The 27,138-nt window shown below is 40.1% G+C and overlaps 1 protein-coding gene across 3 annotated transcripts in view; it reads left to right on the top strand.

Annotated features, from left to right (window-relative positions):
• ROCK1 (Rho associated coiled-coil containing protein kinase 1) overlaps positions 1-27,138 on the top strand; it is a 191,484-nt gene that overhangs the window by 94,259 nt on the left and 70,087 nt on the right. For all 3 annotated transcript variants that reach the window (XR_016312867.1, XM_089678309.1, XM_089678311.1), the window contains exons 7-13: positions 1,466-1,610; positions 6,801-6,939; positions 17,918-18,009; positions 18,956-19,115; positions 19,234-19,300; positions 19,621-19,709; positions 22,609-22,657. Coding sequence is in view for 2 of the 3 variants with exons in the window: in XM_089678309.1 (XP_089534435.1) it covers positions 1,466-1,610; positions 6,801-6,939; positions 17,918-18,009; positions 18,956-19,115; positions 19,234-19,300; positions 19,621-19,709; positions 22,609-22,657 (741 nt within the window). In the remaining variant the exon portion in view is untranslated. The remainder of the gene's footprint in view (positions 1-1,465; positions 1,611-6,800; positions 6,940-17,917; positions 18,010-18,955; positions 19,116-19,233; positions 19,301-19,620; positions 19,710-22,608; positions 22,658-27,138) is intronic.

Raw genomic sequence — 27,138 nt, 5'->3', positions numbered from 1 at the left:
AGAATGCATTTTTTTAAGGTGGAAAATGATCAGCACAAAGTGTAACTTTTGTACATTTTTGTAAAAGCTGATATTTATAAAAGTTTAATTTACATTCAGCCTGTTGAGTTGAGGTTATAGTATAAAAACAATGACATAGGATCCAAGCTGAAGGTGCCCATGCAGTAATACCCTGTTGTTGTTTTTTTTTTTTTTTTTTGTTTTTGTTTTTCCTCCAATACTGATTTCATTACAAAATCTTTCTGTAGTTGTGATGAGATAATGGTGAGATAATGATAAGTCCTTATATATGCAGTATTTGCAGCAGCTCATAGGGGTTGAACAGGTGTTTATTCTGTGCTTTTCGATCCATGCTTAAGTTGAACAGCATTCGCATCTGCAGTGCTCTGACTTGGCCCATTACTTTCAGAACCTTTAATAGTGGCACACCTAGCATATCTAACAGCAAGGGTGAATTTTTTTTTTGTAATTTATTTATTAAAGTATAACTAACTTTTTTTTACCTTTTGCATGGAATACAGAAGGATTAGGACACCTGTCAGTTTTTGCTTTCTGTGCCCCCGTTAAGGAGATTCCACCTATTTGTTCTGTTTACCATTATCATAGAAATTGAAAGTAAAAGAAAATCCCAAATTTTGGGTTGTCCCCAGAAAAGTAATAAAGGGGAAATCTTCCAATGAAGACACTACTTCTGGTGACCTGGGGGTCCCCAAGGAATTCCCTTAATTTACAGGTATCTCCTCTCACTTCCTGTTTGGCTTTAGGACAGGAAGTGAAGGGAAATCTCCACAATGGGATACAGATGTTGAAAAAAATCTGAAGGGTTATAACCCTTACTTGCTCTATCCAAAATGGAAAAAATAAATAAATACATTTGCCCGTAGTTCTACCAGCAGAGCTGGTAATTAAGTGTTCTTGCATGGCAAGACCACTTACTGTTATCTCACATATATATTCTTATTATCATAGGCAAATTTACCACCCTAACTCCTCCCACAGTTTTTACAACACATAGACAGTAATATACCGAAACGTGCGGATTGTTCCCGATTGGTGTGCTATTACTTTGTGGAACGTTTCGCCGAATGGTTCACAAAATATCGGCGTTTTTGTGGTGAAATTGGTCCCATAGGAATGAATGGCGGAATGTTCAAAACTAGAGTGGGAGCTGACAAAAGCTAGAGTGTGAGCTGAAAAATCAGGACATGATTTTTAAACCTTTTCACAGTTACTCCAGCCACTCCAACCACACAACAGTTACTCAAGCCACTCTACCCAGTTACTCCGCCCACTCCAGTTGTAGACTACTGGTGGAGGCAAGAACACTGCACACAATTTCCCCAGAAATTGTAGCTTTTGTAGTTGAGTATATTATCCTGAAATAATTGGTATGTTTTACTGTTTGGTTTATTTTGGGTTCTGTTAGATGTAATAATCGAGCATTACTTGTCATTCTGCGACACAGGAAGGAATGGTACGATGTGACACAGCTGTAGGAACTCCTGATTATATTTCACCGGAAGTGTTAAAGTCCCAAGGAGGGGATGGTTACTATGGACGAGAATGTGACTGGTGGTCTGTAGGAGTCTTCTTGTATGAAATGCTTGTAGGTAAGTGGTTTGCCTGCTTGTACTTATATTAAGCACCAATTTTTAGCATGTTTCCTAGGGGAGATATAGAGGCTACTGTTGCTGACCTTTTCTGAAAATGTTAGTTTAATGGCTTCAATAGTTTTAGTCACTGTCCTGAACAAGCTTCAGTTTAGGAAAGTCAGAGTGAAATCATAACTTCTGGTCTGCTTGCTCCTTTACAATCTGAATTAAGATTGCACTTCACTGATTCAAGTTCAGCTGGTCCAGCATAAACCAGCCAGATTTTTTAAATGTGTGGGCTCCTCTGCTCTACAATTGTTGGTTGTTTAATCAACTTCTGTTGAAGGGACATGTTGGAAAAGTTCCTTTTTAATTAGAGTCTGCAACCATTGATGACTGTTTTCTGACAGCAGTAGGTGCCGAATACAATGTCATGTGGAGTTTGGTGGGATTACTCAATCTACCTCACTGGCTGAAAGAAAAATATGGTACATATGCATGGTCACCTGTAGAGACTTCTGACTCCTTTTGAATAAGGATGAGTACTTGAAAACTATTTTATCCGTTAGTATATAGACTTGTTTTTTCCCCAAATATGTTTATTCAGTTTTAACAAGATAACAAAACATCAGGCTTCTATTATGACTGTTTGTTTCATTACAATAACAGTGATAAGTACATATCCATGTATATCATCTGGAAACCCCAGAGCACTAGTCGTACCAGAAGGAGACAGACCTAATCCATTACATAGGAAACTATGAGCTGTAAGGCATGCACCAAAAGATACTGAGAGTATACCCCATTCTAAGTTAGAGGCTTGGACTCCTATCTGTATCACCGAAAACGAGGGGTGGTATCCTCACACCTCCACGACCAAGGTAGATCATTGAAGCCTGCTGTAAGAGGAGGGAGGAGTAACTCCCTACAACAGTATAAGTGTGAACGAAAAAAAAAGTAATGCAAAAACAAACTAAGCACTGGCAGCACTAAGAAAAATACAGAGGAAATCAACAGTCAGTGAATTTTCAATTTTCCAAGGGAGTTGGAAAGGTCTGCTTTAAGATACCACTCAGTAAATCAGAAAGATGACATCGAGGTTGCTAGTTCCAGTGGTGAAACTGTGCACTTGATGAAAACTCTCCAGTGCCTAAAGAATTTCTTAGTGGTTGAATAATTTTGGATCTCTATGTCTAACTTCTCCTAATATAACAAATCAATGAGGTCCCTTTTAATCATGCTGATTGTGGGGGCTGAGGAGGTTATCCAAACTATATTTTAGTTTTTTACTCTTTCTGAAGGTTATGCATCTTTTTTTTCTTCACAGAGAAAATGAACCTTAGCTTAACTAGTTAATTATTTTTTTCTTTAATATTTTATCTGATTCTTTTATCAACACCTCACTGTCTTCTGATGCCAACATAGAGGCAGTATATCCGGATAAACACAACCTCAGTAAAACCCTAGGAACCATACCTGGACCCTACACTGTGGGGATGGCCTTTACTGTTGCTTCAGGCAATGGATCCTGCATGGATTCACCTCAGAGTGTGAAATTTTCAAAACTTGGCTGTAAAACTCAACCACTCAGATCTTAGTCTCAGGTGCATGTCCACATGTTACATCACACCATTGGGTGAAACTTTGCCACCACTTCTGCCTAGAGTCCTTATGAGTTTACTAGGTGTTTCTTCTCACCCTTTCTCCACAGGAATCCGCTACAGGATGGTCTACACCTGGTTACCATGTACTTCTTATGGACACCTTTACTCTTTTCCCCGCACCCTATTCCATGAGTACCCCACAAGTTAATACGTTCACATGGCTATAATTGAAACCAGTCAAAATGGAGTTGATGCAAAACCGCAGGCAAAAATTTCTCTTCTGATGGACCATGCAACACGATATGTCCATGTCACTGGAACAAAAGCTGACTCTAACTTTGGTCCTAGCATCTGTTTGCAGCTCTATTTCAGGCACTCAAAAAGCAGCCTATTTGACTAAATCAGAATTCTCTGCATCTAGTTCACATTTTCTCATACAGATTATAGTCTTAATGTAGCCGTCTCTATCTAGGGCTCAAAAACCCCACACATCATCTCCTACTTCTTTTTATCCATCTGAGTCAGATACCTATATGCCAGTACTAGAAGGCACAGACACAGAAGGAAAAAAAAAATATTTTAAGAAAATATTAAAGAGCTGCGGAAGTTTTTTCTTCCTCACTCTGCCACTGTATTGAAGAAGGAACTTCATGCAATAATGCTTGTTAATGTTTTAAAGCTCATTGCCTCGGTTTGTTAGTCTTGGCATTGTGCAGCCTGACCCTCTTTTGTCCTGTCATGCCCCTTTGGCTACAAAGAGACCTGCAAAATGAATATTCCATGTTCATGAATAAACAGAATGTGCAGTCTGAGGATTGGGCCATTCCTGAAAGGATTTTCTTTTCCCTCCAAATCTGTGCTGCAAAGAGTTTACAGAAGTTGTTCACTATTCCGGTGGTTGATCCCTCCATCTCTGTCCTATACAAACCTCTCACTGTACCTATTAAAGGTGCTCCTCCTGTTTAGGATTCTGCAGATAAATAAATTTGCTAAATGCATTGAAAACCCCTTCTATGAAGATATACTGCCCAGTTTCCTGGGAATCCTTTTTTTGCCTAGTTTGAACACAGTCACAAATGACTTCTTGCCTAACCATTCTGGCCTTCCTGCCAACAGTACTGACCAGAACCTGGCCTCATGTCTCAACCTTATCCATTCTTTTTCAATGGCCTCTGGCTTCACTCTTTGTAGGAACTGTTCTTCAAGGTGTAACGTTTATTAATCGACACAACCATCTTCCCTTCCCCCTTGCAGCACCCTGTGCTTCCTTGGGATCATAACTTGGTTCTCTCTAACCTGCAGAACCCATCAGGGATATTCCTATAGAGGATCTGTCCTGTAAAGTAATCCAGAAAAAAACACATGATACAAATGTACTAATTTGAGTTGCAGTTCAGTTAGTAAAATAAGTATTTGATCCTCAAGCAAAACATGACTTAGTACCTGGTGGAGAAACCCTTGTTGGCAAGCACAGGGGTAAGATGCTTCTTGTAGTTGGTTACCAGGTTTGCACACATCTCAGGAGGGATTTTGGTCCACTCTTTTTTTTTTTTTTTTTTACTTTACAGATCTTCTCTAAATCCTTAAGGTTTCTTGGCTGTCGCTTTGGCAACTCGAAGTTTCAGCTCCCTCCAGAAGACTTCTATAGAATTAAGGTCTGACTCCATGACCTTAATGTGCTTCTCCTTGAGCCACTCCTTTGTTTCCTTGACGGTATGTTTTGGGTCATTGTCATGCTTTAGGACCCATCCACAACCCATCTTCAGTGTTCTGACTGAGGGAAGAAGGGTCTCCTCCAAGATCTTACAATACATGGTGCCGTCCATTGGCCCCTCAATGCAGCAATGTTGGGCTGTACCTTTAGCAGGCAAACAGCCCCAAAGCTTAATGTTTCCACCTATGTGCTTGACTGTAGGGATGGTGTTCTTAAGTCATTGTCAGCATTTTTCTTCCTCCAAACACAGGGAGTCGAGTTGCCAAAGAGCTCAATTTTGGTCTCATCTGGCCACAGCAGTTTCTCCCAATCCTTCTCTAAATCATTTAGATGTTGATTGGCAGACTTCAGACGTGCCTGTACGTGTGCCTTCTTGAGGAGGGATGACCTTGCAGGCGCTGCAGGGTTTCAATCCATGGTGGAGTATTGTGTTACCAATGGTTTGTTTGGTGACTGTGGACCCAACTGCCTTGAGATCATTCACAAGCTCCTCCCGTGTAGTTCTGGGCTGATCCCTCACTTTTCTCATAATCATCTTTACCCCATGAGGCAAAATCTTACAAGGAGCTCCAGACTGAGAGCGATTGATGGTTATTTTGTATTTCGTCCATTTGCATATAATCACTCCCCAACAGTTGTCTCCTCACCAAGCTTCTTACTGATGGTCTTGTAGTCTATTCCAGCCTTGTGCAGGTCTACAATCTTTGGTCTTGCCCATGGTGGTGAGGATTGAATGGAAATAAGAAACTCTGTGTACAGGTGTCTTTTATACATGTAACGAGTTGTCGTTGGGAGCATCTTCCAAAATTGACAGGACTAATCTATGTACCATATGGCCAGTCTGTGAAAGACAGAATTTTTGCTGGTTGGTAGGGGATCAAATACTACTTATACTCACTGAACTGGAACCCAGTTTATTACATTTGTATCATGTGGTTTTTCTGGATTTTTGGTTGATATTCTGTGTCTATCATTTAAAATACACCTATGATAAAAATTATAGACCCTTCATTTCTTTGTAAGTGGGCAGACTTGCAAAATCTGCAGGGGATCAAATAATTCTTTTCCCCACTGTACTTTACAATGACATGGTTGTCTTATGACAAAGGCCATCATTTCTTCCAAAGGTGGTTTTAGTATTCCACCTCAATGAGGACACCATCCTACTATTCCTATACCCTACTCCTCTAAAGCTTTGCAAGTGTTCACTTACCTGAAGGCACACAACACTTTGCCTGTGTCCTGTACTGTACTACCGAAATACAGAATTAACAGGCAAGTCAACATTTTTTTTGCATCAAGTTGTCAGCAATTGCAGCCTCCACCCTGTTTCATTACAGTTCCTAATAAAATAATGAAACTTTTCCTGAGGGGAAAATGGGAGCGATCAATACTGACTTTTCAGTCTTTTAAATTCTAGTTGCCTGTTTTCATGCTGACGCTCTGGTACCAGCAGTTTGGGTTACAGACCTGGAACAAGCATGCAGATTATGACTTCTCTTTCCCTATATGCATACTTGTTCCAGATCATTGATTCAGAAGAGAATGGAAGCCAGAGGATCAGAAAAGTAGCCAGGCTCAACTAGCCTTTTCAAGAGATACATAATAACAGCCCCCCTGTTTTTCTCAGAAGATTTTCACTTTATGTGTTGTTTCAGCAGTTTGAGTGTTTGCACGTTAATCACTAGAGAAAACGAGACAGTGAGGCACAGGTATATACTCTGATGAAAACAATAATACCTATGGGTAATGGGTTTTCCTTTACCCACACTCTATTCCCCCAGTGTGACCTGTGGGTGTTTACCTCTTTTCATGGCTATGCACTGCTAAAGCTTTCGTGGCTAATTATTTTCATACCTAACTGATGAGATTTTCTCAAAATTTTTATAGGTGATACGCCATTTTATGCAGATTCTCTGGTTGGAACTTACAGTAAGATTATGAACCATAAGAATTCTCTTACATTTCCAGAAGACAGTGAAATCTCAAAAGAGGCAAAGAACTTGATATGTGCATTCCTTACTGACAGGTAATAAAGTGTGTTCTGTTTTTGGTTAGTCCCACTATTGTAACTTGATGTATCATTAATTTTTACTAATATAAATGGTTTGGCTTTCGCAACCAGACCTATGTAGATATTTTCTGGAAAACTTAGTTCTGTGTACAAAAGACTTGCGCACATTAGGCCACAAATATACGCTATATTGTCGAAAGTATTGGGATGCCTGCCTTTACACGTACTTTAAGTTTATTGACATCCCTTTCTTAGTCCTTAGGGTTCAATATTGAGTTGACTTACCCTTTGCAGCTATAACAGCTTCAACTCTTCTGGGAAGGCTGTCCACAAGGTTTAGGAGTGTGTCTATGGGATTGTTTGACCATTCTTCCAGAAGCTCATTTGTGAGGTCAGGCACTGATGTCGAACAAGAAGGCCTGGCTCTCGCAGTCTCTGCTCTAAATTATTCCAAAGGTGTTCTATCGGGTTGATGTCAGGCCATTCGAGTTCTTCCACCCCAAACTCGCTCATCCATGTTTTTATGGACCTTACTTTGGGTACTGGTGTGCAGTCTTGTTGGAACAGGAAGGGACCATCCCCAAACTCTTTCCACAAAGTTGCGAGTTTAAAATTGTTCAAATTTCTTGGTATGCTGATGTCTTAAGAGTTCCCTTCACTGGAACTAAGGGGCCAAGCGCAACCCCTGAGAAACAACCCCACATCATATTCCCCCCTCCACCAAATACACTTAGCACAGTGAAGTCAGGCAAGTACCATTCTCCTTGCAACTACCAAACCCAGACTTGTCCATCAGATTGGCAGACAGAGAAGTGTGATTCGTCACTCCAGAGAACACGTCTCCACTGCTTTGGAGTCCAGTCACGTCTCCACTGCATCCAACACTTTGCATTGCACTTGGTGATGTAAGGCTTGGATGCAGCTGCTGTGCCATGCAAACCCATTCCATGAAGCTCTCTATGCACTGTTGTTATGCTAATCTGAAGGCCACACGAAGTTTGGAGGTCTTAAGCTATTGACTCTGCAGACAGTTGGCGACTTCTGCGCACTGTGCATTTCAGCATGCGCTGAGCCTGCTCTGTCATTTTACGTGGCTTACTACTTCGTGGCTGGGTTGCTGTTATTTCCAGTTGCTTCCACTTTAATATAATACCACTAATAGTTGACCATGGAATATTTAGTAGCAAGGAAATTACACTGATGGACTTATCACGGTACCACGCTTGAATTCACTGAGCTCCTGAGAGTGACCCATTCTTTCATAAATGTTTGTAGAAGCAGTCTGCGTGCCTAGGTGCTTGATTTTATACACCTGTGGCCATGGAGGTGATTGGAACACCTGAATCCAAAGATTTGGAGGAGTGTCCCAATACTTTTGGCAATATAGTGTATTTGTCTTAGATGGTTTAATATCCCCTGGATTATTGTGCCAATAAAAGAAGTGTGTTTTAAGTGTTTCAAACATTCCTTTTCCAAAAAAAAAAATTAAGAAATAGAATAAGTTATTTGGTTGTCTGAAAACAAAGAAACTAACAATAGACCATAAGCAAATATAGTGACATATGCTAATGATCAATGGCATAATGTGTAGGGTAATCTAGAGTGATTAAATGAACAGATATAGCCATATAGAGAGAATAAAACCAGTCAGGGAACTAAAGAGGTGAAGCTGCTGAAGATGTGACAAATCATGCACCATAGCAGAATTGAGCTTGGTGACAGGATGCAAGTTGGAAATCCTGCATCAAGGACTCTTCCAAGCATCAACACCATAGCAGATATGTTTCCATATGGACTGTCCTATTTCTTCTGCAGAAGCACGGGGTGCAAGGTTAAAGTTGGCTGATCTTGGCAGTGATTGGCCACAAAAGTGCAGCAGATGGGGAAAAAAAAAATCAAGCTTGCTTCTCTACAATTCTGAAAAATGTCCTGCACTGCTATAACCTCTGAGCTGGCAGAAAGCATTGGGTTACTGATACACCCATCTACAGTCCAGAAAAATCTGATCAAAAGTGATTTTCATGGAAAAGTTGGGAAAACAATATCCCTCCAAGATGGGAATAAAGCCAATGCTAGATATTAGAGCACAGGGCTAGGCATAACGAAATTGTGGCAAGTACTGTGAACTAATTAGTTAAAATCTAAAATGTTGGTTCTGGTAGCTTGCAGACTGTATAAAAACTGGAATAAGGATGAATGTAGCTAACAGTGAAGAACACTGTAAGTTCCCTGACTGCAACAGGGTTGGTGCTTTGATTAAATTGATGGCCACCTTACTTCTGAGGAATGCAGGCAGATTCATATGCATAATGCAATAATATCAGGATAGATGTGGCAAATATTGTACCACGGTGGAAATTTAGCATAATAAGACACCAGGTGCGCCAATGACATCAGGCCGTAAACTGGAAGTGCACGTGCCACCATTTTGGATAAGGGATTTCTGCACACTTCTTACAGCAAACACTGTATAGTGAGTTTTTAACCCTGTAGTGTCCCAGGAGGACACATTTTAATGTGAGTTTTACTAGATTGATTTAAATAAAGGCAATTTTGAGTGGCAATATTACACTATATGGAGCATTTTTTTCACATGGATGTGGAGATGTTTAAAAGTGCTGGCTAACGGTGGTGAAGATCTGTGTACCAGTATACCCTCCCGGGTTAAAGGGGAAAGTGTAGTTTGACCTGTCATTACGGGTCAAACCTGGAGGTGAGCGCAATAGTGTTGGGGATGAGCACTAAGCGGTGAAACAGGTGCACCGAACATGTGTATGCAGTAGTGTTACACTGGTCTATTTGAAGTACAGTGGATTTAAAGGGATGGTTCACCATTTTTAGAGACTATATTCCAATGACACTTATAATTGGTGTATGTTGATCACGATTTATGGGATATATATATACCACACAAGTCCACGTGCTAATATTCAAGTTTTAAAGGGACAGTTCACTATTAAGGACAATTATTCGTTATTTGTGTGCACAATTTATTCAGAGCACTTGTTATGTGCAATTTTTGGAGTCCTATATGTATATATTGATTAGACGTCTGGTATAGCACACATTTATTTTCACAAGCATAGTCGTTTGTTTTTGCACGTATTTATTGTTTAGCACTATCTTTTGTATATATATTGTTGTGCTGCATTTTTCTATTTTTTTTATGCTATACATGTGGGAACACGTATGCTAGCCGCACAAGTTTTTTAGGAGGTCCATAGCGCTGAGGGTTTTCTATACACATTGGTTTCAGAAAGTATTGATTTAATATTTTTTATTGGTTATAAAAAAAAATGCTTGTTTTGTTATCCCCAACCATTTCTGTTTTAACGTTTAAGTTCAGCAGCACCCAAGACTTAGTTTTATGCTTGGACTCTGCTGTGAGCAAGAGCAGGCGGACTCTGCTGTGCCACCTAATGAGCTTCTTGTATAGATGGTAGAAACAGTCTCACCACTACATGCCGGAGTGATGTCTGAAAGTGCAGAGGAACTCATCCTACCATAGCTGGATAATCTATTTACACCTTGTAATGAAGGTAAAGGTTGCAGGGGTTAGTGGAAAATATTTGTTGTCACATTGGTAAGGTCCATGCAGGTATCTTCAGGGTCTTGCTTTGAGGCAAAATGAAACTTTATTTATGCATTATTTTAATAATAATTTAATTATAAATGATAGTAGCTGCCATAATGGTAAGTGGGCAATGACCTTCCAAAAGCTTTTAGTGGCAGCTTGTGTATCTGATGCCACAACTAATTCAGTTCTGTTAGGAGGGCTAGGTCTGTCGTGTTATAGGGTGTTCTTAGCAAGCCTAGGATTGTAATGTATACTGTTAGCCAACACCACTGGTCTATTTTTTCTGTTTCGTCGCTATTACAGTTATAAGAGGCTGGTCGTCTGTATCCCTGTTTGGAAGCAGATGACTACTTTCTCAGAATAGTTAAAATAACAGTGCTTTTTTTTAAGTTGTCTTGGAAGATAACACATTCCCTTAGCTGTCCTGTTAGCTTTAGGAGACTTTAGCTGTTGTGTGCCTTCTTTTATTGGTATTCATTACCTTGTCCTTTTCTCTTAAAGGACAAGTGCACTTTTTCTGTACCTGTCATTTTCTTCCCCATACTTGCTCAGTCTATTCATAATTGGGTACACCTAACCCTATTTCTGCAAATTCGCCATTGTGTAACCTGTCTGGTGCTGCACAGTCTTACTCCAAAACCGACTGAGCAGTTCAAGCACTTGTATTGGAGATCCCATCTGTCATGCTGCACACAGTTTTTCTGGTAAAGTGAAAGGTGAATGTTCTGTGTGTGCACATGTACTGCTCTGAAGATTTTGGACAGAGGCTTTATGCTCTCAACACACTGCAAAGAGAATTTCCTAGAGGATTGGCTTGTGGATAGAAAGCCGTGTTAGAAAATGGAAGGACGGAGGGACGGAAAGGATGTGTACTAATCATAAATTGGCTTTTAAAGCCCCGTTTGCATTCATTTAAAACCTGCTAAAATACATATCGGGTACATTTAAAACAAAAGGTGTTCAAACGCTTCAAGGAAAGCAGCCTCAGGTTGAGTAGAGAAACCCTGCTGCAGAACGCTTTTATTGGCAGGGTGCTTACACTTGATTGCAGAGCTATGGGTCTGCCTCAGCAGGTTGTGTTAGACCTCTGCAGAGAAACCACTGCTTCCATACAGAGAGCACTATACCACGCAGTTGCTGCTGCTGGCGGACAATAGACATTTCTACCTTTTTTGGCTGCTTTCTAAAGAAAATGAACTGAATGATTTTTAACACGTTTGTTTGGATACACCGAGAATGTATATAGATGATTCAAACTGAAAGTTGAGTTAAACCTTAAAGTGTTTCTAAACCCACAACAGTAAAATCAGTCTGTATATGCAGTAAAGCATGCTTGTTATAATCACTGTAGAACCTAAGGGGTTACTCCTCTGCATTGTGTAAAAAGACCCTTTTAATGCTTTCTTCTCTGTTCCTCCCCTTTTTCAAACAACCACCTCTTAACTCCTGATAAGACAGACTGAACCGTAAGCACTTTACACATGCTTAGTTTGGTTTGTATTGCTAGAGAGGTTTTTGTTTCTTGGGAGAGTGCATCTGATCAGCACAGGGCCTATCAGCACTGGTCAAACAGAGGTCAGGGGTTTTGCATCCTCCTAGAGCAGAAAGAAAATACCTCCTACAAGCTTTAGCTAGTGTTTGGCTGGACACTGATAGAAGCCACAAGACCGCTCTAACTTCTGATGAGAAAAGGTATTAAACAGTTTATATTTACTAAAATAATTGCATTTCCATGTTCTGTGTACTGTGGGAGACCACCCCTCACCGCCGCCCGGTAGTTCTCAGCCTTACCTGAGAAACCCTCAATCTTGACGCTGGGCATAGAGATGAGTGATGGAAAGATGGCCACCACTTATCTCTATGCTCTTGGAGGACCGGAGCGATGTCACTTCCTGTTCCAGCCATTCCCCCCCCCCCTATTTTAAAGCGCTAGATAAATGCTTATTTTGGATCTAAAGCTTTACATTGTAGAGGAGAGATGTTGGTGTCTTATTGACCCCATATCTCTCCCTAAAGAGGACTGGTCACTAATTATTTCTACCACAAGGGATGTATGCATTCCTTGTGATTGGAATAAAAGTGATTAAAATTTTTTTTAAAGGGACAGTGTAAAAAAAAAAAAATGAAATACATTTTAAAAAAAAAAGTTTAAAGTGCCCCCATCTCCACGTGCTCGCACGTAGTGGTGAATGCATACGTAGGCCATGCCCACAAATTGCTACGAACGTCAGAGCAAGAGCAATAATTCTAGCACTAGACCTCCTCTGTAACTTTACACGGCTAAGCTGTAGACATTTTTAAAGCATCACCCATGGAGACTTAAGTACCACAGTTTCACATCGTTCTGTGAGCATGCCCAATTTTGAAGTGTGACATGTTGGGTAGCTATTTACTCTCGGTAACATACTCTTTCATATTTTACAAAAAAATTAGGGTATATATATATTTTTAATCCGTGTATTTTTTTTTGCAAAAAATATATATTCATTTTTTAAAACTGCATGTTTCGGTTTTCGGCCAAGTGCATTTTGAATTTTCATTTCGGTGCACCACTACATATTTCTCTTACCTGCCTTAAAATGGCGTGTGGCATTTAAGAGGTTAGTCCACTGAAAGCTGAGGTTGTATTCATTAACTTACTGCAATGAAATGTTTAAAGTGACACTAAACTCTGCTTTAAAAACAAAATTTCTTTTCACGTATGTGTTTTTAAAGTGGAACTACATGGTGTCTGAGCACCACAAAACAAAACCGCTATTTAATTCATTTTTAATATTCAAAGCAACCTTCCCTCATCCATTCATGTCTCCATGCTTTATTTTGCTGAGAAATAACTTAGAAACCCCCCCCCCCCCCCCCCCAGCATTTCTGGCCATAGCAATTACTTTCTTGGATCTATCTGCCCTTAGCTCAGGAATATAGGAAGGAGGTCGCTCTTAGTTGAGAAAACCCCTCCTCCCTTCCTGAAGACTCCTGGGATGTATGACATAATTTGCCTGGGCATGAAAACTAGAAAGTGACTAAAATGAAATGTAAAAAATAGTTTAAAAGAAGTAAATACGATCTACTTTCCTATCTATTTACTTAGGTTAGCAGCATAAGGATTCATAATAGTCAATGTTGATTACCCTCCCTACTGCTCCGAGCCTCCTCCAAATGTCCACATTACCTTTTTTTTGTTGCTGTGACCTGTTTTCCTGTCAAACACAAGACCCACAAGCCAAATCCGACCCTCCAGGCCATTTCATGTGGCCCTTGCACCTCTCCTGCAGGTACTCCCTTGTCTCCACCCCCACCTTGTCTCAGCAGTTGGCAGCTGAGAAGAGAATAGAACTCCTCTACCAAATCCTGCACCTCTCAGTGCAGCTGCAGAGCACCCCCTCATCTTTGCCTCCCCTGGTCTCAGCATTCAGTAGACTCTGGTAACTGACTCCACGCCTCCTCCAGACCCTGCACTTTCTGCTTTCCAGCTCTGTTCCTAAAAGGGGTGCACAGTGATGTTAGGGAGGGTGTGGGATTCTTGACATCTGATGTAATGGGGTGTGGGGTGCTCTGGACAATCTAGCCTCACAGATACAACTGGCCCTTTGAGGGGAACCATAATGCTTATACGGTCCACAATGAAATGGAGTTTGCCACCCCTGTTTTAGAAGGTGGCAATGTTCATTCTCCATAGTCCCACTGTATGTATGATCGTAGCGTGCCTCTCTTGCTCACTCCAGAGGTGGATCATGGACTAGGGATTTGTCATGTGTCATAAAGCAGTGCACATGACCACAAATGACATGCCCTGCTTGTTCCAAACAAACAGAAGTTAGTGGAAAAAGGAGAGGTTTGCAGCTAACAGAAAATGTTAAAAGAAGACAGAAAAACACCGTAAGAAACAATGTCATGAGAAATATATTACAGGGCCATTAAATATTGGATGTGTATGGCTTATTCTTGTATAGTAAGGATATCATTTAGTGTTCCTTTAAGGGTGAATTGCCCTTTAAAGATATTTTTTTGGGACTCCTATATCAAATAAACTTTCTCCTATTTTTAATTTATTTTTTAGTGAAAGTCACTGTAGTACATGGAATTTGGCTAATTAGCATAAACACTTACTGCTCTCGAAACCTTAACACTGCACATTGTAGGATATGAACTGACATAGAACTCTTGTGCTCCCTGCACTGAGACAGCCTTAAAAGGCAGCATACAAACACTTGTACTGTCAGATAAAATCATCTGTATAGCCAGGTTTAAGGGTAGTATGAAGGAAACAAATATCTAGTTCTAAATAAAGGATATTTTGAGCATGCATAAACTGATGGAAAATAGCTGAAAAGAGTATTTTTAAAGAAATATTAGTGAATGGTAAGCTGTATTAGATTGTTTCATATCTAGATATATTTTGATTTAGAGAAAGTAAAGTGATATTAAAGGCTCTGTTTAAAAAAAAACAAACAAATGTATCATACTTACCTGCTCTCTGCACAGAGCAACCCTGAACCTCCTTGGGCTCCCTGCTAGCGCTCCTGGCCCCCCTTTCTCCCCTGAGGAATGCCCCCAGAGTAAGCCACTTATTCTAGGGGCACTCGCGCTGCTCACTCCCGAGCCCCGCACACTCCTCACTGGCTCTGATTGACAGCAGCTGGGAGCCAATGACCCCTGCTGCTTTGTCTCACCCAATGAGGAGAGAGACCCAGGAGAGCTGAGGCTCTCATGCACATTGCTGGATCAGGCACAGGTTATTAGTGGGTGGGAGGATCTGCACACAGGGTTTTTCACTTTCATGCATTCAGGTACATATTTATTCATCATGCCACACCATGTGATTGGCCCCAAATTTAATCTACAGCTGGACATTGAACCCAAACATACAGCCAATGTCGTTGAGAACTATCTTCAGTGGAAAGAACAAGGAGTACTGGTAGTGATGGACTCCCACAGAGCCCTGATCTTAGCATCGAGTCTGTCTGGGACTAAATGAAGGGATAAAAGGTTCTAAAACAGCCTACATCCATAGAAGATCTATGGGTAGTCCTCCAAAACATCTGGGACAACCTACCTGACAAGTTCCTTCAAAAACTGTGTGCAGGTGTAACTAGAAGAATTGATGTTGTTTTGAAGGCAAAAGGTGGCCACACCAAATATTAATTTGATTTGGATTCCTCTTCTGTTAATTCACTTTTGTTTTGCTCATTTTGTTAATTGATGAAAATTAACACTTCTATTTCTCAAAGCTTTCCTAATTTACAGCATTTTTTCACACCTGCCTAAAACTTTTTGTGTGTGTGTGTTGCCAACATCCAGGCAGTGCTACAAAGTGTTGCCTGGGGTGCCCTTCCTGTTACTTTCAAAGATATGAAATCTGATGGGATGGTAAAGGACGAAGGAGATCCCGTTCTTCAGAATCGATTTAATTCTGGTGTGTTGAAGGAATCGGTGTGTAGTCTGGCATGGTCACCTTTGGTGGGTCCAATTGTTCCAGGAAATGCGTCAGCTCACTTTGATCTCTAAAGACAGCTGTCTTATTCCCTTTCTGTGAAAGTATTCTGAAGTGGAAATTCCAACAGTAAGGGATGTCAGTCTTGCTTAGGTTAGCCATACATTATGCAATTTTCTTTCTTTCAACCATGGGTTGAGGAAGGAAAATTGCTCAATTCCCCCATCAACACAGTTTCGATGAGGGAAATGCCTCTTGCAGTGCCAATTGTGTTCTGCACATGAGCAGCTGGCAGCTACATCTGCTGGAAATGATCACACAAAAATCCCAACAGGCTGGTTGTACTGATGTTGATCAATTGATCATTATCAGTACAACAAGCCTGCTCATAGATGGATCCTTCTGAACTATGGCCGACTTTAGTTCTTCACGGGTTGGATAGAGGGAGTGTTTCTAAGCAAGGATATATACTGGATAAGTGGGTAAAAGTACAGGCAAGCCCCATCAGAGTCAATGTAAGGCTTAGAACATATTTTATCCATTTGTAGCCTTGTAACTGTGTATTTATGCAACTTACATATGACATGCCTGAGGTTTTCTGGGTTTTGTGCTGATGGTGATGGAGTCCCTGATGCATCCAACCAATTTCAATCAGTGATGAGCCGTTGTTCTCCAATACTTGATTAAAAATGCCCTGGAGCGTCAACACTAAGTCTGGCTGTCTGGTTGCTTCCAGGAGACCCCAAGATTCAGATATTGGAGTGTCTGTTCCTTGTTTCATAGTTGTCTAGTTGCGTAGGGAATGCTTCAATTTTTCATCATGTTGCAATGACTTTCCTTTAGATATGGTTAGTGAGTACAAGATATCTTCCTGCTGAGTTTCTATGGACTCTGTACTGTGCAAAAGTTGAGTAGTCTCTGCTTTAACCACTTGTCTACGGGAGTAATTTTTAAATATTAAACACACATGTTAAAATCTGTTGTTCTTTCTAGAAATTACTTTAACACCCCCCCAAAGTATATATTTTCTGAAAGCAGAGACCCTGGAGAATAAATTGGCAGGAGGTGCATTTTTCTATGTTGCATGATGTTTACTCAGCTACTTATCAAACACATATTTTCATAAAATATGAAGGATAGTGTAGCTATGAATAAAATAAACATATCAAGTCTTAAAATTGCACACGCCTGTCAAACCACAAAAAAGCTATGGTACCCGAAATTGTCCATAGGCAACCCTTTAAACTCTTTACAAGTTATCAGTTTAGAGTAACACTGAAGTATGACCCTAGAATTGTTGCTCTCACCTTGTTGCCCCATAGAAGTATTTAAGCTACCCGGATCACTTTTATCTGCAAGTCCTTCAGCTGATAAAATTAATACCAAGCTCATGACTGCAGAAGTGGGCATCCTTGGGTAGTATTGTACACCTGTAATAAACACAGGTTCACTGTATAGAAAGAAAATACAGAATGCAACAATTAAACAATTATTTGCATTATAGTGAATATAAGTTGAAGTAAACTGGTAAAACTGTGTACATTTAAAATCAAACACCGATTAAAACATGTATAACCAAAGGGTTACCTTCAGTTGTAACTGTAGGTCAAATGTCTTTTTAGATTCAGAGATATAGGCAGTTATACGCAAATGTGAACTTTTCTTTAACAATTGAATATGGCTCCCCTCATCCATCTTCCAAATTTTCCCTTTGGTTAGGAAAGAGCAAAAATCATACTCCTAAAGTGCCACTTAGAGAGGTTGAGAGAAAGTTGTTGTTGCCCATCTCTACTTTACAGGAAAATCAACATTTTTATTTAACTTTATTAGCCTATATTGTTGGTTTTGCTGGTTCTTTTGATACCTGGTATATCCAATGTAAATTCATCATGTAATCAATTTGACTTCCTTGGGTTGTGAGGGGTTTATTTCAGTATTGAATATTTATTTTTAAATTTATTATAAATGTTTTATTTCTTTTACAGGGAAACCCGGTTGGGACGGAATGGTGTGGAAGAAATTAAAAGGCATCTTTTCTTTAAGAATGATCAGTGGGCGTGGGAGACTCTTCGAGATAGTAAGTTTTTTGTTTTTTCTTTTTTTTGCTTTTCTGCAAGTACAAATATTACAGGCAATTTACATCGTTGGGATTTAATTTTGAGACCAGGAAAGCAGACTATATAGATAAAACCCAAGAGATTGATGACTACTTGACCAGAATCCATTTACAGATTGATTAAAGCCATGGTTCATTTGGCTATGAAAACCATTGCAGTGGTTAAACTCCTCATTGCTTGACTTGCAGCTGCTTGGAAAAATATTGCTTTATTAAGAGATTTGAGGAGATTAAGGGGGGATATGATCAACATGTATAAATACATCAGTGGTTCATATAGTGAACTCGGTGTAGTGCTATTCACCCTGAGGTCATCACAGAGGACAAGGGGGCACTCTTTACATTTGGAGGAAAAGAAATTTAATCTCCAAAGAAGGAAAGATTTCTTCACAGGGAGAGCTGTGAAAATGTGGAATACACTCCCTCAAGATTTGGTTCTGGCCAGCTCAGTGGTTTGCTTTAAAAAAGGCCTGGATTCTTTCTTGGATACACAGAATATAACTGGATACTAACGTTTATAGGTAAAGTTGATCCAGGGCATATCCGATTGCCTCTCAGGGGATCAGGAAGAATTTTTTTTCCCCCTGCAGGAGCAAATTGGAACATGCTTTGCTGGGTTTTTATTTGCCTTCCTCTGGATCAACTGTGGGTATAGGATTATAACTTTTTTTTTTTTTTGATGATTGAACTGGATAGACTCTTGTCTTTTTTCAGCCAGATTAACTATGTAAAAAAAAAAAAAAGTGTAGCACATATGTCATGAAATGCTTTCACATCATTTTTACACGATTAGTTGTTATAAAGTTCCTTTAAAGTGGATTAGTGTGATGAATAAGGAGGAATGTCTGTGCTGGGTACAACTGTTTAACTGCACTTCATACAGGAAAATGTTTTACTTTCTTTTTAGCTGTGGCTCCAGTTGTCCCAGATTTAACAAGTGATGTTGATACCAGTAATTTTGATGATTTGGAGGAAGACAAAGGAGACGAAGAAACATTCCCAATACCCAAAGCATTTGTGGGCAATCAGCTTCCTTTTGTAGGATTCACATACTACAGCAACAGACAGTAAGTTGATTTACTGCTTTAGTCTACAGGATGACTACAGCTGTACCAATGAATCATAAGGTAAATCTACGGTCACTGTGTTCTGACTGCTACTAATATTCCATTTTTATTTTTGCAGGTATTTAGCCAATCCTGCGGAAAGTCCTGATGACAATAGATCAAGCTCCAAAGTAGATAAAAACTTGGTATGTTCAGTCCCTAGACACACCCAAAAAGTAGCCAGTGACTTTGAATATCTTTCTCACTTTTATAATTGGGAATGCTGAAGCTGTGCTCACACCAACCAGTTCTTTTAGTAATGAAGGTGAAACCAAATGTTATTGATGGCTGTGAACAGTGATATTACAGAAAGTGCTTGGATCATATGTGTTAATAATTGAGTTTCAGAACATTGTATTACTCCGCATTTATAAATATTTGCTGTCTGTTTAAATATGTATATTTGGAAATTGAATTTTTTTTTCTTTTACCAAATAGAAATATTTTTTTTTCTCTGCCTCCTTAGGTTGAGAACTTGCAAAAGAGCATTTATCAACTGGAAGAACAGCTGCATAATGAGATGCAGCTGAAAGATGAAATGGAGCAAAAGTGCAGGTCAGAAACTGATCTTACATATTTCGATTTTAAAATAATATTTAATAAAGAGGAATTATGTGTTACACAAGAGCATTTTTAGCTTCACAGCTTTTCTTTGTTGGTAATCTTAAAACTGGCTTAGTAGTCACATGTAGCTTTCAGGTACTTTTAGTGCGTCTCCCAGCTGGAGCTAAGATGGTTGTCTTTAGTTTCAGGAGTTCATTTAACAGTATTAACTAAATTGTTGATACCTGCATTTTTATGCATTGTAAGGCTTATGGCTGTTATGTTTAAATGAGGTACAGAAGCTCACGTCTGGGGACCGTTAGACAGTTTCATGCTGGTTATTGAATTTGCTGTTTAGGATCCTTTGTTAGGGTACTAGCATTGGCACACCCTGACAACCTTTTTGACAAATCTAAAACATAGACCCTGTGCTGCTTTTGGATACCTTTGCAGTTGTGTCAGTGTATTAATGACCCATATGTGAGTTTGCCATACCATGTATAGCTTTAACAGGAATGGATTTCATGCACAGTTATGGACAGACAAACATTCTTCTGTAAAAGCTTTAAAAGGTATTCCTAAAGCTGCATTTCAGGAATTCAGCCACTTTGTGCAATGTGCTAGATTACTAGGGTTTAGGTCCAATGAGGTGCATGTTAGCTTATGGACTTATCTCTCTAATTTATTATTTGTGTTTTCACGGAGTGCTGTGGACCTTGCTATAGACATACTTCAGGTGCACGAACGCTAGACCCTCTGGTCCCAACTACTGTAGCTGCACAGCCACATGCAGCCGCTGTGCCTGTCCTTCCCCTTCCTCCTGCCCAATCGGAGAGAGAGCTTTGTATTTTGTGAACTCATTCACAAAATACAAAGGCTTCTGCAAACGACCAGCAGAGGGGAGGGGCACGCAAAGCTGCTGCTGAATGAGAGAGCAGTTTCTCTCCTGTCTGCTCCATAAAAGTCAGATGTAAATAAAAATACATAATGCATCTTGGAGAACTTAACTAATAGTACGCCAGTACATTTTGCTAAGTGAACTGAATTCCTTCAGTTTAGCTGTACATAAAACAATATGCAACCATAAATGTTTTCCTTCAGACAACATTGAAATACACCTTCAGCTGTTAACAAAAAAAATCAATTTTAAAGAGAACTAAAGCTACATTTTACAAAATTACAAGCAGGCAGCATTTTATTGCAAGAGACATGCTATGTTTTGTTGCAATAAAACTAATGTGCCTGCCTACTTGCAATTCAATGTTGATTATAAAACAAAGTCTGTGCTAGTGCAATTAAACAAGGCAGCTAATAGTCCGGATTGAGATTTGCAATTCCACTAAATCTTGAACACCTATAAAATGCAGTGCCTCCGTGATCTGAAATTAATCTGTGTCCAAATACTATGAAAGACCAGAACTAGCTTGTGAAATTTTCTTGTACCAGGTTAAATAACTCGGAAGCAAAGGGAGATTCTCATAGTGTAGCAATTTAAGATTTTATTTCAAATAAAGCCAAAAAAACAATAATAATAAGCCGGCTCGCAACAGCTATTCTGTGCATGTGCCACCGCTCACCAACAGACCGCAGAAGACGTCAGTGCACACAAGCTAATTGCCAACTAATTGCTGTGTGGTAGAATGGTTGTTTTTAAATATCTACCACTTATCTTGTTCTGGTGTAGTTTTTATTAGAATGCTTTAACTTCTACATGCGGATCTGCATTGAAATCAATCCGTTTCCATTTTCTTTTTTTTTTTTTTTTTTTTTTTGCCAAAGCTTAATTGAACAAGCTGAGGTTAGAAGCTAATTGGCTACCATGCACAGCTGCACCAGATTTTGTACTTTCCACTTTTAGTAATTCATCCCCATTGCATCCTAGTATACTGATGAGAGATAGTCTGGCTCTATTATGAAGTTTGCGTGTGATTGTGTTCTTTATAGAGAATACAAACAGTGTGGAAGCATGTTTTCTTGGTGGGGCTGGGTGTGCTTTATGAAATAAACCAGTAGCTGATGAGGCAAGCAGCCCGCAGTCCACGTATGTGAGATATTATTAACAACTACAGATAGTGCACATTGGTGCGCTTTTGATGTATTCTCACTGACTTGCAGTAGAATCTGCCTTTTTGGTGCACTTTTGAAAAACTGTACCTTGGAAAGTGGGGCAAAAGTGCGCCAGTGTGAAAGGACACTTATAGATATATGCAATGTTTTGATTTTTGGCATATGTTTCCTCCTTTGCCCACCTTTTCTTCACATGGTGGCCATTTTCACTAAGGGCAGATGAAATTATCTTTTTACTTCATGGAACTGACGGTGTGACAGTTCACATCATCTAAGGGGGGAGGCACTGGTGGTGTAACCTTCCCAAATTGGACTGGTGAAGACCTGGTTACATCACCAGTGCCTTGCTGAATCAGGAAGTGGAAAAAACAGTAATTGTAAGTAAATGCAAAAAAAGTTTAATAAATATAAGATGTGCTTTTCAGTGAACGCGAAAGATTCACTTTTCGGCAGTGGCTGGGCTAGATTGTAGAAGTTTTTCTCTCTTAGGATATATACTGTATGTACCACTATCTGTAGTGAGTAACCCACAAAATATATTTACGTTAACTACCTCCAATAACTCTGAGTATTTATATAAAGATGATAGGAAACGCCATGTAAACATCTGTACAAATCTTTTTTTTTTTTTTTTTTTTTGAGGAATAACATTGTCATTCTGGTCTTACTTTTGCTAGCAACACTCATTATTAATTTATACATTATGCTATCATTTGACTTGCCAGAATAAAGTCCTATTTTGAATTCGTTTAGCTTAGTTGCTTTCCATGTGTAACAAAGTCTACATAGCCCATAATTTTCAATGGACGTTCAACCCCATCTCAAAATTTCTTTTCCCTCATAGGATGTCAAACATTAAACTTGACAAGATAATGAAGGAACTCGATGAGGAGGTAAGTGTGACCTTTGCTAATGAAGTTTCTGATAGTATTCACTGTTATATTTTAATGCACACACTTTGTTTTTAGGGCTTGACCAATCTATGTGCTAAGCTTGACCCCATATGGTTCCTGCACTGCAAGCATTGGTGTCTGCATTGTAGCCTGAACTAAGTGCCATCCAGCCTAAGTGAGAAGATGTTATTACAAAGTCCTTGTCTTGAAACTATTTTAATAGACACCTGTAGTAATATCCAGTCACATAAACTGAACAATGTTCAGTTAAAGTGGAGTTCCACCTGAAAAAATAAAAGTCAGCTACAGAAACTGTAGCTGCTGACTTTTAAAATACAGCCACTTACCGGTCCCTCGGTCCAGCAGTGTCCTCACCACCACTAGTTTCGTTGGCTGTCTTCTCTCCCTGGCGCTGGCATCTTCAGTGTGGGCACCCGGCTGTGACAGCTTGCGGCTTCACAGCCGGGTGCCCACTGCGCATGCTCCAGAAGCGCTGTGCTTTGTGAATGGCCCTGTAGTCTACTGGGACCTGTCACATGTCCCAGAAGACTATGGGGAGGGAGGGGTGGAAGACAGCTTCCGCTTCCGATCGCCTAGGCGATCGCAGCATAAGTGGGAGCGGGTACCTGTCAAATTCGGGTACCCGCTTCCCAAAGTTGTCAATCCTTAATGGGGAGTGGGGGACAAAGGCTTAAAGCGGAACTTCCCCTTTTTGAGTGGAGCACTGCTTTAAGGAACATTGGCTACAGATGCAGAGGCTTGGTAAGAGCCATATGGTGCTTGGTGCTTAGGTTTGTGGAGTGAAGTTACTACTCCAGGCAGAACTTTTAGCTAGGTTTTTTTGTTGCTTACCAGTACTACCTTACATTTCTTCATCCACAAGCAGCAATAAAAGCAGCACTCAACGGTTATATGCCTTAATCCACAGTTCTTACAAGTACTCAAAAAGTTATAGTGCAAAATTAAATAATTTTGAAGTGCAATGTATTCATCAACACAATTGTTAATATACTTTTTTTTACTTTTAATGCACAAAAACACAATATATTGGCCAATTATTTGGTAAAGTGTAAAAGATGATGGTGTATGCCGAGTAAATAGATACCAAACATGACATGCTTTAAAACTGTGCATTCTCCGTGCAATGGCGACAAACTGCATATATTTTTAATATCCATAGGCAACGCTTCAAAAGCCTTTACAAGCTACCATTTTAGATTTACGATACCTCACATGCATTGTGCAAGCGCTGTTTACATACCGGCACAGGGGGATTTTTTTTGTTTTGTTTTAATTATTTTTACACTGTCCCTTTTCATTTTTGTGTTTTTTTTATCACTTTTAATGCTATCACAGGGAATGCAAATATCCCCTATGGCCATTGTTATATATTCTTTTTTGAGAAATCTGGGGTCTATCAGGTATCTACTCTGCCCTTACATTTTCTAATCTCACCAAGATCGGTGTGATCATATGCTTTTCCAATTTACAGATGGCGCTATGTATATTTTCTGCGAAACTGAAGTGATGAAGTGCTCGTAGCTTCCGATTCTTAGTCCTATAGAGATGATTGGCACTATTCCGGTCTCCAATCAGCTCTATGGTCAGCTGGCAGAAACAGCGGCTGTATTCTCAGGTTCCCCCGATGGCAAGGAAATGCGTGAGAACGCTGTGGAAGGCAGTGGGGGCATTCTCTCCCGCTGCTTCTAAAAGCAATCCTGCAGCTAATTAGCCACTAGGATTACTTTTACATGAAAGCTGATTGCCGGTTGAAAAAAACTATACCAGGATGATGCCTGCAGCTGTAGGCATCACCCTGGTATAACCATTCAAAGTCCAGTGATGTACCAGTACGTCGCTGGTCCTTGTTGAATATATCTGCTATGTTCTTCTTTTTTTTTTTTTTTTTTTTTTTTTTCCTTTCTTCTTCTGTATGCAGCCTATGCAGTATGTGTGCTGAATGACAAAAAGAGAAGAAATCTCTGCCAGAAAAATTATGTTGTATGCCCATCATTAGAAGATGCCGCCCTGCATCCACCCACTTCTAATGGTGAGCACACATTAGGTCGCACGGTGCCATATGCCCCAATTCCAAGCTTGTACAAATGTCTAAATAGTGGCACACTTGAATAATAATTGTCCACGTATAAGTGTTACCCTATATGGAAAAAGTATGACACCAAGTCCCAAACTATCTTGCCACTACTCCCCATGTAGTCTGGCATCCGGGGGGTTCCACGTGACTATCTTTTCCCTCGTAAATCCAAAACATATATGTATAGCCTGTTGCCATCTCACAGGTCTTCTACATCTTGACCCCATATCTGGCTTACTTGCTGTGGAGAAATTTAATTGAATGCAAGGCGGCCAGAAAATTTGAGGGACTCATCAACGCAGAATTTTTGCTGCGGAGTATAGACATCTGCAAATTTTTGGTTAAGGTGATTTACATGGGGCTGAATTTTGTGGAGCCGGTCAAATTCGGGGTCACCCTGAGGACAACAGAGTGTGTTGTCGTTGAAATGCATAAAACACATTATACTCTCATATCCCTGGCCATAGCAGCAGAGAACAAGGGCATATGATGATTTGGGTCTGTGGACCAATACAACCGCAATTAATTTTTTTTAGTAATGCCAATATTGAGGGTTAAGGCCCCAAAAAAATTCTAATTCGGAAACCGTAATGGGTTTCCATTCAAATGGTCTGGCAAGGTTTGAATTTGGGATGGTGGTGATAAATTGTTGTGCATATAAATTGCTTTGATCACAATCAATGCATACAGAAAAACCGCTCCAAGAAATCAGTGGGAGTAGTTAAATTTGCTGTTTCCAGCTGAATTCCGGGTTGGGCAGTGAATGAGGGAAGTACGGGTGCTGCAGAATTTGTGGGCTGCCAATCAGGATTTGCAGGCACATCCGGAAGGATACTAGGGGCTCTACGGGCCTGTGTACGAATTCTTGGTGGTTGCAGGACAATACTTGTGCTCACCACCGCACTAGCTTGTACTGCACTTATGGGACTTGCCATGTACCCAAGTGATTCTGCAGTGCTGGTATGTGAAAGACCAAGATGTACTAGACTGCTGGCGCTCGCCAGTTCACCAAAAGGTAGAACGGCACTAGTACTGGCACTCTGCTGCATATGAGTGTCATCAAAATTTATCGGCAAGTGTTCAGGCCTGATTCTGCGAACACTGCGGTTTTGTGTGCATTGTATCAAGTGACAGTGTTCTACTGATACTGCACTTGCTGGGGGAGAAGGGGGGGGGTGGTTAAGCGTAGGACTGATCCCGCTAATGCTGCGTTTTTGGGGATACTATACTAATGTGAACGCTGGGATCTTATCAAAGATATTGATCTGTTCAGACACTATACTAGCAATGGAGGTTTATTGTGTATGAGCTTGTTCCTGGAAATCAAGGGGTTAAATGTGATTACGGGCAATCTGACGCTATCTGGGATGTGAAAATCACGGAAGTACGAATCGCGTATATATACACGTGATTTTGCGCGCCCGTTCCACCCTGTAGCAGTATTTCAGCTAAAGGGCGGTTAGGAAGCTGCACCCAAATGAAATTTACGTCCTTTTTTTCCCACAAATTTAGCTTTCTTTCGGCGGTATTTAACTGCCTGTGCGTTTTTATTTTTTATGCTACAAAAAAAAAGACTGACAGTTTTGAGAAAAAAACAATATTTTGGACTTTTTGCTATTAAACATGTCCAGTAAAAAAAAATTAAAAATGAAATTTCATCATAAATTTAGGCCAAAATGTATTCTGCTACATGTCTTTGCTAAAAAAAAAAAAAAAACCCAATATGTGTAAATTGATTTATGTGAAAGTTATAGCATCTACAAATGGCAGTATAGATACTGGAATTTTTTTCTTTTATAAACTAATAATGGCGATGATCAGCGACTTATAGCATGACTGTGGCGGGCATTCTGACACTGGGGGGAACTGAGTTGGTGTCACTGACATCCTCAGTGACACCAATATAGTGATCAGTGCTAAAATAAAAGAAGCACTGACACTGTACTAACGGCACTGGGCAGGAAGGGGTTAACATTTGGGGGCAATCCAAGAGTTAACTGTGTGATGGGAGTGTTTTACTAGGGAAGGGGGGGGGGGGGGTGCTTTACTGTAAAGCACACTGGTCAGGATGGCTGTGCTCAGCCATCCCGAGCAATGTGCCCAAACTGACAGGGAAGAGGGCTGTTGGTAAAGTAAAGAATGCCCTCGTGGGACCCGGTGATCAACACCCGAGGCCATGATCAACAGCGTGGGTAGGGCGGTCGCATGCCTCACGCGCACCCCCTACCGGGAAATGCAGAATCACCTGTATATACGGTCAGGTCCATAAATATTGGGACATCGACACAATTCTAACATTTTTGGCTCTTTACACCACCACAATGGATTTGAAATGAAACAAACAAGATGTGCTTTAACTGCAGACTGTCAGCTTTAATTTGAGGGT

Source organism: Staurois parvus, unplaced genomic scaffold, assembly GCF_062004578.1.
Source record: "Staurois parvus isolate SC_StPar_1 unplaced genomic scaffold, SC_StPar_1.0 ptg000015l, whole genome shotgun sequence".
NCBI lineage: Eukaryota > Metazoa > Chordata > Amphibia > Anura > Ranidae > Staurois > Staurois parvus.
This window is presented reverse-complemented; position numbering and strand designations above follow the sequence as displayed.